The 13,687-nt window shown below is 37.5% G+C and overlaps 1 protein-coding gene across 2 annotated transcripts in view; it reads left to right on the forward strand.

The window, feature by feature from the left end:
- The window catches only part of UBR1 (ubiquitin protein ligase E3 component n-recognin 1), a 74,003-nt gene extending 68,093 nt beyond the window's left edge, over positions 1–5,910 (forward strand). For both annotated transcript variants that reach the window (XM_030452068.1, XM_030452067.1), the window contains 6 exons: positions 1,001–1,109; positions 2,893–2,949; positions 3,473–3,550; positions 4,159–4,329; positions 4,532–4,633; positions 5,090–5,910. In XM_030452068.1, the coding sequence (XP_030307928.1) occupies positions 1,001–1,109; positions 2,893–2,949; positions 3,473–3,550; positions 4,159–4,329; positions 4,532–4,633; positions 5,090–5,231 (659 nt within the window). In that variant the 3' untranslated portion in view covers positions 5,232–5,910. The remainder of the gene's footprint in view (positions 1–1,000; positions 1,110–2,892; positions 2,950–3,472; positions 3,551–4,158; positions 4,330–4,531; positions 4,634–5,089) is intronic.
- Positions 5,911–13,687: the final 7,777 nt, after the last annotated feature.

The raw sequence follows: 13,687 nt of genomic DNA on the forward strand, positions 1-13,687 counted from the left end.
ATGCAAATTAGTGAAAATCAGTGATTATTGGTAATAAGTAATGGTGCATACAAAGATTTTGTGGTTTAAGGCTAATTCTAGGGACTCTAGATTATGTCCCCTGAGAAATTGTCTGGATTATATTTAAAAAACAAACCAAAACAAAACCCAAACAACAACAAAAAAATAAAAAACCCCTCACAAAAATAAACTTCCTGTGTGGTTGCTAATTTTGGGAGTGCTAAAGAAATCACTTATCTTCCACAGAGCCAGGTAGAAACAAAGCACATTATAAAACTTAAACCTCTTCCTTAAAGGATCCCAACAGATTGCAGATACTAAACCCAAAAATGAATATTTTACTATGAATAACTGAGACAAAACATGGTATCTTAAATTTATTGATATAGACTGTGGACTAAGTTCACAGATAATAAGTTGATTGGGATATATGAGGCAGTCTGTACACTTTGAGATGTTCCCTTTCTGTAAGTCTGGAACTTTGAGTCTGCAGAGAGAAGCCTTCCTGGTGAAAATGCCATTTTCTGTAGCAGAGCCAGTAAGTGAACACCCAGCAAACTGCTGTTAGCCCAGCTTTATGTCATGTAATAGCACTGACTTGACAATAGCAAAATTGATACTGCAGGCCAAAAGGAGAGTGAAAAGCTGAAGCATGATGAATACAGAAATCTGCTGCACTAACATATGTTACACATTATGCAATCAATTAGAATTTAAGCACAGAATTTTGTTATTGAGTGAACTTTGCATGACTTGAAAATTGCTTGCATCAAATTTTGAAACCTAAAGGAAATTATTCAAATTTCAGTAATTCAAATTATTACAGCTCTGATAAAGTCAGTGGAATTACATCCAATTGTACTAATTAGGAGCTATGCTGAAGCTCTAAGATGTGTAAAATCCAGTGGAAAAGGGATCAGGAGATTACTAGTTTTGAGTGAACTGCTTAGGATTGCTGAAGCACACTGACAGTTGCTCATCTTTCCTTTTTCTTTTGCAGTTTCTGAAGAAGATCAATTCAAGGCACTTTGTAGTTACCTCTCTCTACCTACCAATTTGTTCCTGCTCTTCCAAGAATATTCAGACACAGTAAATCCACTGCTTCAAAGGTACAAACTGGTACTGGACAGGCCACGTTTTTCTTCTGTGTTGTAGGGGAATTCTGTATCAAATTTCTTTATAAATGGTTGAGCTCAATTTCATACCAGAGTTCTAATCACTTGTTTGATGTGCACAGCAATAGTGAATGTCTTACAGCAATAAAAGATCTTAAATCATTCTGTATTTTATGGTGATTCAAATATTAAAGAATTATAGCTTAAGGGACTAGTGTATACAGACCCACATGAAATCATTCATGCAGAAGGAACCTACCATAAACATTTGCTTTCATGCTATGCCACTTGCTGTTCATTGGCCTGTTTTTAATCTGTCTATGGCAAATTGCTGATTACATGACCTATAAAATGAGAATATGGAAAATCAGGTAGGTGGCAGGGTGAGGTTTTGTATTATTTCTTCTCTGGATTTCCAAAATACACTGAATATTGAAGTTAGCTTAATGCTGATAAGGTACAATTGGAGTATTATGTACAATACAGTCTGTCAGTAACAAAACAATTGGTAAAATTCTCCATTCAGAAACAAGTTAAAATAAGCAGACACCTTCCCCCTAAACTGATAATACACCTGCTGTGTTGTATTGGACAATATCTGCATGGATTTAATGTGACCATTTGAGCACTTGGTTGCATTAATTATCATTCCTGTTCTTGACAGAATTCTCTGGCTCTCATTAGCCTTTTCTGATTTGTTTTTCTGGTTTTTTTTTTACTCTGTTCTGTTTTGTTGTCTAGATTCTGTCATTTTAGGGACATTTGGAGCTGTTGACTCCAATTTAGAGTCCATACAGCTGCCTAAACAATTCTCTACATGCAACTTAATGTGGTTATTGGCATTTGTACTATATACAGTTACTTATCCATTAATAGCAATTTCACAAGTAAATTAAGTAAGTTTGTCTTATATCTTCCTACATGTTTGCTCAAAAAACAGAAACAGAACAACAGAAACCAAAGCAGAACACACAGGATAGGTGCTTGTGAATATTAGAAAACAATCATTAGAGGCAGGGCTAGCAAACCCAAAGGTCCTTTCCAGCCACTATGATTCTATGAGTCTGTAGTGCTCTCAGTCAAAAACAAAGTTTCATGTAGAATGCATATTTAATGTAATAGTAACAGTTGTCAAATCATCATGCAAGTTCCCATATGTTTTTTTGAAGATTCTTATTTCAGAAGACTGCATTTGATGAATGTTGAGAAATGTGTTAAATGAAGATTACTGGATTGACCATCTGCTGGAGTTCTCTCTCCCTTCTCCATTTTGGAGAAATAACTTGAAATACATCGTACAGTTCCTCTGTTCAGTAACTTGCCAGTTTCTGTTGTGGTAGACTCATTTGGCCATTCTAAGCAAGCACAGGACATGCAGTAAAGCATTGCAAAATAAACATTGTTGATGTTTTTTAAAAGCAATGTTCTAGTGGTAGACATATTTCTTTCAGCAGGTACATTCCAAAAGAAGCTCTATATTGTAGCTCACTTTGAGAACTGAAATATGTGTGAAGACTCTTTCCATTTTTTAACTCTGTGTTAACTCTGTGTTTTCATGTGCATGATGATAATCTTAACTGTTGTTTTTTCACATAGGTGAAAGTTTGTATACAAACTTCAATTCTTTTATTTGAAGGGAAATTGTCAAAGAATAACTATTTGTGAAGTTTCATCTAGAATTATCAATCTTTAGAGCTTTGTGCTCTGTGTTTGCTCCTTGCTTACTAGTTTACTTTAGCAATATTAAATGTCCTCTGCATATGTTTATTTGAAATAGGTGGTGTGCTGACCCAGTGGTGTTAAGCTGTTTGAAGGGGAAAAGCATTGCAATAAGGTTAGTTTTCTTCTGCACTTTTTTTCTTCTGCACTTTTTTTCTTCTGCACTTTTTTTCTTCTGCTCTTCTTTTCTTCTGCACTTTTTTTCCTCTGTTTTTTACTTAAACTGTTGGAAAAATATAAAGTAGTTGTGGGGAAGTTAGAGTGCTTGTATTTTCTTCCTCCTGCTCTACTACCAAAAGTACATTGGTCTTTGTGAATTACTCCTCAAACAGTGACTTCAGTGAGAATGAACATTATTAAACCTAGCTTACTTTACAGAAAACCCAAAAGCTAACCCAAATGTCTTCATACATGTAGATTACATATGAAATCTTATTTAATCACATTTCTGGAAAATAAAAATGCTGAAGCTCCTATGTGGAGCCTCTGGCTTTGATTTCTGGGACTGAAGAACTGGTGTAGGATTGCAGAAGTTTGCAGAATGGGCTGAAAGTGTAGGAATTTATAGCTATCCATGCTGTTATTATTATTATTCTGATAATTATCTGTATGATAATAGTCCTTTTGCACTTACCCAGGTATCCTAGGAAAAGAAATAGCTTAATAGAGCTTCCTGAAGACTATAGCTGCCTTCTGAACCAAGCCTCTCAGTTTAGGTAAGATGTGACATGTTCAGCTGTCTTCCTAGGTGTTTTGTCACTTTTAATAACTTTTATATTCTTTCAGTTGCTGTAGCTGGTGTTAAAACTATGTACAGAAGCTACTTTGCAGAGTTGAAGGCATTGTTATGCTTATACTGACCAGTGTGAGCACATACTCATCTTAAATCTGAAACACAGAAGCTTAATTCAGAACTTGTGTTTGATAGAATAGCATATAAAATTCCTATAGCTTAATCTGCTGGTTTTCTTTCACCAGTGCAATGTGCAGTTGTTTTGGCCATAAGCCTGAAAATCATTTTTTAACTGGACACAATGAGCCCTGAAGGTTGGCACTCTGTTCTGCCAGGAAGAGTGAATCACAGGTTAGGATTTTCAGGTTAGAAGGGACTTGAGCAAATCATTCTGTCCAGTCTTCTGCTTAAAGCAGATGAAATTTTCCAGCAATGTAAAAAACTATCCAAAGGAGGCAGATGTGGGAGATATGATGTATGTCATAGTATGTCTTAGATTTGTGGGTTGTTGTTTCTTAAGGGTTATCCATAGTTAGCATTTCTTTCAGAGTTTTAATTCCTGCAGTAACATTCTGGTGACACTTTTTCTAGATGCCCACGGTCTTCTGATGATGAACAGAAACATCCAGTATTGTGTTTATTCTGTGGGGCTATGTTGTGTTCCCAGAATACTTGCTGTCAAGAACTGGTGAATGGGGAGGAGCTGGGAGCCTGTACTTCTCATGCTCTTCAATGTGGAGCTGGTGTCTGTATGTTTCTCAAGTAAGTAGCTAGCTAGAATTTAATGTGTTTAAAAAGTAAAAGCAAATATTAGAAGGTCATTTGCAACATTGTCAAAGCTCTTGATTATGTTTGTCTGAGATGAAGAAATACTGCTTTGTCCTAGATAGGGCTTAGCAAAAAGTTAATAACCTGCTGGGAGTAACCTTGTATTTTAAATGTGCTTTTTTTTTTTTTCCTTAAGAATCAGGGAATGCAGAGTTGTCCTCATTGAAGGTAAAACCAGGGGCTGCTTATATCCTGCTCCCTACTTGGATGAATATGGAGAAACAGATCCAGGTCTGAAGTAAGTAAATGCCTGACTGACTTTCTACTTCTCCATTTTGGTGTCTCTTTCTTACACCCATTACCTAACCTGTTCTTCCTGCTAGCATGTGCAGCTCTGTAATGTAGATACTGACCTGGTGAACTCAGTTAACTTCATATTCCTGGTGGCAGTTCCCAGTCATGAATGGGTTATTCCTAATGGAAAAATACACTTTTTTTTGGTGCTATTAAGCTTTCTTACTTTTCTCAAGAATACTTTGTGTGCTTTTCATCACGAGTCTGCAGCAACCTGACATTGCTGAAACAGAACCTTGGAAATGGCAGTCCAGTAGATTCGTTAGCATTGGTGTTGATATAAGTATTAATGTTTTCTGGCTATCATTAAGAATGTTCATGCTAGACTGTGAATGGAACAGTTTGCCAGTAGCTATTCTGAGATGCTTACTGGGTGTTCTCCTTTTTTTCTTTTATGAAGAAGAGGCAATCCCCTGCACTTATGTCGGGAGCGTTACCGGAAGCTCCATCTGCTATGGCAGCAACACTGCATCATAGAGGAGATAGCCAGGAGCCAAGAAACTAATCAGATCTTCTTTGGATTCAACTGGCAATTACTCTGAGTCTCATGATTTTTAGTGGAAACTTACCTTTGGCAGTGCTTTGGAAAAGGAAGGGAGGGTGGCAGTAAATCTACTCTCAAATGGCTTCTGTAATTCAGACACAGCTGATGGATTCTCTAGTTTGGATGTATTACTGATCCATTGAAACAGAACCTCAAGTCATATGTTTTGCTCTTCTTACTTTATTTCTTTTTCCCCAAAAAAGGAAAACCCTGTTATGTAATTATTACTGAACATTCAGGCCAGGAATGTTTTTGCTTTTTTGAGGAGTTGGAATTGTTGCACATGTTTTGACAAGGACAACTTCCCAAATGCTGTGCTTCATTTAGGGCACATACTGCATTTCTGTCACCTATATCTTGAGAATATACCCAGATGGTGTTGCTATAGAAAAGCCTTCTTTGCTCTCTTCCTGGGTTCTCTTCCAAGCTTAGTGAAGCTTTTAAATAGGCCAAGATCTGTGGCATAGTACTGGAGTGGAAGTGGTGACAGGCTTTTAGTAATCTATAGCAACAGCTCCAGGAGACAAAGTTGTACAGAAAAAGTCTGCATTCAGCTGCATCCAGAGATTTAATGTTCATTAAGGAACTCTTTAAAAGAGGAGTGTGGGGTAGAAAGTGGAGAATTGCCATCTTGCTTGTTGCATCAAAAAATAAAACCTGTGCTTTTTGCATTGCCAGAACTGCACTTTATGTAATGAAATTGTCACTTAACAATGTTATATATCCTAAAGCCTAGGGCTTACACGATTTGGCTAGGTTATGGGTAGTTTTACTCTTTACAGTTTGTCTTCTAAATTTTCCCTGGAAATCAAAGGTGAAAATGCTGTTATTGTATTGTAGCTCTGTAAGTTATACAAGAACCTGAGTTATCAGTAAACTAGAAGGCCTTCAAAGCTATCACTGGACTAAAACCAAGGCCCCAAAGCAGCAAGTTTTAGAGTCAAATAAGTTTGTGTGCCCATATTTGAGAATTTTTCCACTCTTGCATCCACTGACACTACTGTTGGAGTCCTGCCTGCATAAATGAAGTTGCATATCTGAGGGGGGGCATTGTTTAGTGCCAGTTAGAGCAGAAAAGGAGGAAAGAGGTGGTGAAATCTCTCACTTTGCCCTTCAGTAGCCAGCAGCACATTGTGATTGAACTCTCTCTCAGTGACATGTGATTGTGCTTCAGTTTGAAATGTTTGGTTTTCTGTTTTCTGAATTTCAGCCCTAATAGACGTGAGAGAATTAATAATGTGATGGGTGAAAAAGCCTTCCCAAGAAATCCCATTTCTGTGTGAAGGTTTGAAGTTGTCAGTATTCTAAATTTTCCCACCTCTGCTATTTGGATTTTTTTGTGTTATTTTAATAAGGCTTACAAGGAGAGGTTTTTTTGTTTTTTTTTTTTTTCTCCAAGAGTATATTTTTGTATGATTTATTTTTGGTTTTCTTTTTTTTGCTGGTGGTGGGGTTTTTTTGTTGTTGTTGGGATTTTTTTGTTAGTTTGTTTGTGGGTTTTTTGTTTTCTTTTTTTGCTACTGATGCTATGAGAGATAGTAGAATCACAAATAACTATTTAGATTTAAATATCACTTCTCCTAGTTTTTGAAGTTTGTAGAGTACATTTGAGTGTAGTGAACAGCAAGCACCATAACTCATATAAAAATGGAATACCAGTGAACTCAAAAATTGGTCTGATTTCAAATACTTTTTTATAACCTTTACTAAAAGCCTTCCCTGGTGATACAAGTAGTTGGCTTTGATATATTTTTCAGGTATTTCTTGCAATTAAGACCATTCTACTTATTTTGATTCTTTCAGATTTGAAACCTGAATATAAAACTCCTTAAATCTGAATGCTATTAGTCTTCTGTAAAATGTATTTCAAATGCATAATGAATCTAAAAGAGGCAGTTGTCATGAAAACCTGCATGCACTGGCAAGTTCTAAGATGTAAACACTTCTTCCCATCAAAAAAATATTGGATTGAGACTAGCAATCCAAGCCTCACTGATACCAAAACTATATTCACTTGTTCTTTCCCTCATTTTACCTATTCATTTATCTAAAATGTTGTTACCTTGCACTTCACTGAGACAAGAATTCTGTTTGATCAAATATGCAGTGAGATCACTTTGTTTTGTTTTCTCTCTGAACTGTATATAAGGACAGGAGCTGGGCTGACTGAGCAGGTGAGCTCATGTTTAAAGCTCTGGAAACAGCTTCATAGCTGAGGAACTGGGAGAGGAAAGATGCATCTTTCTGTACACTTGCACATACTAATTCAGCAAACGGGGTCCCATATCATTCACTGACTGGTGTGGTCATCTTTCATTTTGTTCAACTACTATGCAGGTTTGTTCACTGTGAGTATAATCTGAATTTAGTGACTGCAAGATGCTTATGCCACTGATTTCTTTTCCATCCAAGCTGACAGAAGTTATTTGATAATGCACATATTGGTATCTTTAATTACAAAAATGTAAATTTGAAACTTGTATAATGTTCATGTGCTTTTGAAATAAAATATCTTGTATATGTATATTTTAAAAAAAGAAAAAAAAAGGAAATAAAGTAACTTCTCATAGATCATTCAGTTTTTATTTGGAGGCGCTTTGACGCTTCAGAGTTCATCTTACCAAGAGCATCACAGCAACACAGGTCAGTAGGACAAAGGAGAAGAGTTAGAAAGTGGATGGTTAACACCACCAGTTATCTTTCTAGTCCATACCATCACTGTACCAGTTAGCAAAGGGGACACACTTATTTAAAGAAATAGTCCACTTGAAAGTTGTCCTAGTGCTTCACAGATGCAGATCCTGCACTGTCTGCCTCAGTTTGTGGAATAAGTCTTCAGTACAGAGTTTAATATTTCAGTGTCCTTAGCTGATCAGTTGAGTGGTTCTGGCTTTGTAGGTTCTCAGAGAAGAGCTGACTGTACTGTCTGTCAGGTACTTAGCCTCTAGAAAGGGAAAGCTTGTGGTGTTGTGGTGCTGTATGATAACTTCTTTTTCTTTTTCTTTTTTAAGTGGTTCATTACAGAACTCAGCAAACAGCCAGGAGATCATTTACATAGAAACAACAAGAACATCATAATTTCCTGCATAGTAAGAATCTCAAGGTGCAATATAAAATGTACACAGATATATATAAAAGGATTTTGGCCTTCATATTCTTTGTATGGTTACAATCTGCTTTATTTTCTAGACAATATCCTTGAATAATTTCCATTGTAAACTAGTCAGTTGTGGGATACAGCATTTAAGTTATTTAGATTCTTGTAACCTATTACTTCACAAGATCTTCAAAAATATTTTGGAAAGTTGTTCCATTTCTGTGGCCCAATGTCTTATTGATTTTTTTGTTTTGCAGGTAGGCTAAATTTGGAGTTTGATACAGAAAACAAATGGATGATAATGAATATCCATTTCTATACAAGTCTCTCAAACCTAGTTATTTCTAATCCTGCCTGCATTTCTCTAAACTTCCATTCAGGATGGTTGAAACCCTGCATGAAAGAGAAGCTGTGTAAAGGAAATCTGTATTGAAGGAGGGAGAGCTGGAAGTCAAAGACATCTTATACATAGTTTCCTGTAATGATGAGTAAGAGAATACTACGTATAAAGTTAAACATGAAATGTTAAAACTGGACCTGAGTTTTCTTATTTCTATGTGGCTCTTGTTCATGAGAGCAGTGTCAAAAAAAGGAGTACAGTTTGTGCCATGTAATGAGAGGTTACCAAACAAGTTAGAATCCTTCAGACTTGGTTACAGGAGGTTTCTAGGCTTTATGGTTGAGTTAATGAGTTTCACCAAAATGTTTTGTAGCAGGTAGCAGTGACTGTGGTCATTTCAAGTCCTTGCTTTATCTGTGGAGATCTGCAGTTAGTCTGGCACATCCCAATGTACCAGAATTTTTGGTTGAAGGATATCCTGAACATACCACAACAGGTTTGGGAATAATCCACTCCAGATGATAAAAAGCCTCCAGTTTTCTTTCATTCCATTTTTCTTTCTGTATATCATGCTAACCTTTACTAAAAGTGGCAGAAGTGGTGTGCCTCAGTCTCATGATACTGGAGGTGATCTAGCAATATTTCTTTTCCCAGCTCTGCTGTACACAGAACTTCTTTGAGCAATTCCATTTACACTCAGTCTGACTCAATTGATTGACACAGAGGAGCAGGATGAGATCACCCATTTAAGTTATGGTCTTATCATAAATCAGGACTCCAAGTGGGCTCCATGAGCTTTATACCTTTAGAGTTCTTTGCTAAACTACGGAGTGCTGCATGCAGACCCTGAACTGCTCCCATAGTGGGAAACCAATACAAAGCACATGTGTACCAAATCATCTCTAGGATTTTAAATATCATGCATCACGTGTTGTAGAGAGCTGTCTGACTGTATGCAGTTTTTAAAAGATCAGTTTTCAGAATGAAGGTTTTAGCTGCTAAGTAAATGTGCTCTGTTCATTTTTTTTTTTTTTAAATATAAATGAAACTGTAGATGTGCTGTGTTATTAATTTTTATGTGTTATTAATTTTTATGATCAATGTAAAGCAAGTGTTTTCAGTGGTAATCAGCTTTAAAGGAAGAGCATTGTCATTGCAATTTCTTCAGAAAGAAGAAACTGTCCTAGCACGTTCTCAGGAAACTGAACATTAAAATGTTTCAGTGGGTTTTTAATTTGTGAAGAACTTCATAAAGAAGGTATTTTTATGCATAGGGGAGTTCCTGACTCTGGAAGTTGCTGTTGCATAAATGTTTTGTTATAAATTCTGACTGGTTTAAGCATTATTAACAAATAGGATAAGAAGTGTCCCCCAAGTCGTATTTATTTCTGTATCTGAGCAGATGCTTTGGCTTAAAGGCTTGGCTTGCTAATGCCATCTTTGTCTTTATAAATTACAGAGCATTAAAGATGGATTCTGTGCTGCTACCTGAGTTTGTTTTCTTGATCTGGTGGCTGTAAAATTAAATACTCCAGAAAACCCAAATTATTGTGACAGGTGCTGTAACACAGGCTAGATAGGTAGCATGCACTTCCACTGCCTGTGGAAAGTAACACATAACAAAGCAAGGAAGAAAAAACTTGTTAAAATAAATGCTATCCTGGTTGCTGTGAAATGAGCTGTCATCTTTTTCAGTCTGCAGTGATGGGGACTCTGAATGCCTGTACAGGGCAGGAATGAACAGTCTGGTGACTGAGTCACTGCTGCTGACAGTCAGGACAAGGACTGCTCCCTGCTGCAATGTGTGCTGATGCTCAGGTCATTTCACAAGTGGCTGAGACACAAAGGTTACCTTGGTGGATGTTAACTGGACTTTCACAGGGAGAGAACACACTTGTCCATAAAAGAAATGAGCTGTGTGGGGATAAGGGAAAATGCATAACCAGGCAGTGATACTTCTGCTCTTGGTGCTTGATGTGCAGCAACTACTGTTGAAATTTGTGTTTTATTGAGATCCTCAGTCTGGGTGAGCATTATAGGTCACTCTTTTTTCTAAACCTCTTTTTCAGAGCAGAAATGACAAATCCATCATACAGGGAACTTGACCAGAGACCTATCAAAAGAGCAAGCTCACAGCTCCTGTCATTCAGCAAGCTAAATAGATGACCTAGAGAGATTCTGAAATGGTGCAAGATGTAAGGCTTCACTTACTTTCTGTAGTTACATTAGTTATGTTTAGCAAATTAGTATTTATTTCCTAAAATACAGAGCAAAATTTCCTTTTTTTTAAGTTTTCTTTTAAATTTTTGCTCGTATGTCTTGTTTTATAAGCATTTTCATCAAGCTGAGACATTTCTCTTTTTTTTTTTCTTTGTGAAGTGTTTTTTTTTAAATATATATGTTCTTACTTAGTCCTTGTGATTAATTTTTTCTGAATGAAACCAGGAAAGAAATTTCTGTAGAAATTATTTCTGGTTTTCCCTATTTCTGATAATCTTACCCCTTTTGGCTATTGAGAAACCTAGAACTGTTTTTCCAAATGTAGCTGGACCAAAGTTGTCTTGAGGAGGGGATTGCTATTGAGTGACATGTGGCACTTTATGTACTTGTCTAAAAAAAAAAATAATCTGCATTTCTATAAAAATATTCTGTTGCAAAGTCTGATCTATTTGCAGTACAGAGCTGCCTCCTTGATTTCTCAAGATACTGCAGCTTTCCGTGTTTGGGGTTTTTTTCTGGTATGTAGCAGCTAATTTTAGTGCTGCTGGTAAGGCTCCAGGATACTGTTGTGCTCAGTGTTCTGCACCACCACAGCAGACTGGGATGCAGAAGTAGTATTTTTGGCTTTCAGAGTGTTTGAAAGAAATAAGCAGCAGTTAAGTTTAATTCCACTGTGGACAAAGTGATGGAAATGAAGCAATGAAGACGACACTGAGGTAAAGAGATTTACCACAGTTCTTCTAAAGAGAAGTCTCAGTTTACAAGAATCTGCTTCTTTGAAGGAGTTGGGGAATATGGTGAGGATGTTGAGCCAGGCAGTGGGTAATATAGGTTTTCAAAAATCCAAATAAAAAACTGCCCTCTGAGATATGTTAAAACACAGTGACATGAATACCCTCTGTGTCACACCAAGTCCCAAAAAGCTGTTTCCTGCAAGTTAGGAGGCTTTGTAAGGCAAGAACTGTTCTTCTAATGGGCTTGCCTCTTCCATGCCTTTTGCAAAACACCTGCTACAGGCTGCTACTGCAGCCAGACCCCATCTGTCCATTTTACCATAGTTTTCTGCCCCTATACTCAGCCCTGGTGAGGCAACACCTCAAGTCCTGTGTCCAGTTCTGGGCCCCCCAGTTCAGGAAGGAGATTGAGGTGCTGGAGCAGGTCCAAAGGAGGGCAACCAGGCTGTTGAAGGGACTCGAGCACAGACCCTATGAGGAGAGGCTGAGGGAGCTGGGGATGCTGAAGCTGGAGAAGAGGAGGCTCAGGGGAGACCTCATCACTCTCTACAACTCCCTGAAAGGAGGTTGGAGCCAGGGGGGGGTTGGGCTCTTTTCCCGGGCAACTCTCAGCAAGACAAGAGGGCAGGGTCTCAAGTTGTGCCAGGGGAGGTTTAGGTTAGATATTAGAAAGAATTTCTTTCTGGAGAGGGTGATCAGACATTGGAATGGGCTGCCCAGGGAAGTAGTGGATTCTCCGTGTCTGGAGATATTTCAAAAGAGACTGGATGTGGCAGTGCCAGTGGCAGACTGGCACTGGCAGACTGGATGTGGCACTCAGTGCCATGGTCTAGCAACTGCAACGGTGGTTCAAGGGTTGGACTCGATGATCTCTGAGGTCCCTTCCAACCCAGCCAATTCTATGATTCTATGATAAGTATAGGCCTAATATTTTAAGTAGTGAAGCAACTGGATTTGAAATTGTGATCACACACATAGCCTCCTTGATTTAGAGCAGCAATTTTTACATCACACACTTCATTTACAAGATATTCTTACAGTACAGCTCTTGCCTATTCTAATGTTACAGAAAACAGCATGATTTAGACAGGTAAAAGAATTTTTAGAGTTAATTTTGCATAGTTTCAAAAGAGGAATAGTTCTGCTTTGAATATCCCCCTGATACAACTTCTTTTACTCAATCATATATGAAGAATGCACAAGCTGCCCAGAGTTGTATTCAAACAATGTATTCACAACACTAAGAAGTGAAATATTTTATTTGGTCTTTTATCCTCTATATCAGTATGTTTTTCCTGCTTAGTGTTAATGCTGAATTACAATCACAGGACATCCTGCAGCTAGAAGTGTCTCAGGTGTAGAAGGCTTTCAAACCCATCCCTTGACAGAGTTCCTCAGCACTGTGCCAGGAATGTGATGGGAGATCTCTCAGCCTGCCCTTGCTTTCAGTGGATTGAAATAACCCCTGATCTTCCAGTTCCTAGATCCATGTAAGTACTTTTAAAATTAGGAGCTTTTAAATGCCAGTATTTTTTTTTTTTAATGGAGAGTATTTGTTTTCAAACTTGTGATATCACATGCTACTTGGAATTTTAAATATCCCAGCATGAGCTGGCAGTGATTTTTCTTCAGCAAAGAAATTCCAGTTCTCCAGCAGAAACCATTGATTTTCAGGGAGACATGGCAGCTTGCTTTCTCTAAACTATTTGGGGGGAAAAATGAAGAGAAACTTTAGGCTATTCTGAAAAAAAAATAAAAATCTAAGACTAACAGAGTTTTCATTTCACATTTTTTGTGTCTTTTTTTAAAGCATCTTTTTACCTGGTGTAACAGTTTTTTTCTGGGATTTCCCTGCTGCTGGGATTTCTGTAGACAAAATGGCAAACTTTGTTGGTACATAGCAGAGCAGCATGTGTGTTAGAACACGTAGTCCTGCTATCTGGGACACAATTGCTCCTGCATAGTGATTTTTCTGATGTATTCAGACCATCAGGGGAGAGAAAGTGGGGAAAATTACCAGAGTTTTCTAGAGTGCTGAAAATCAGGAATTTCACAAGAATGAG

The sequence above is a fragment of the Calypte anna genome, chromosome 5A (assembly GCF_003957555.1).
Source record: "Calypte anna isolate BGI_N300 chromosome 5A, bCalAnn1_v1.p, whole genome shotgun sequence".
NCBI lineage: Eukaryota > Metazoa > Chordata > Aves > Apodiformes > Trochilidae > Calypte > Calypte anna.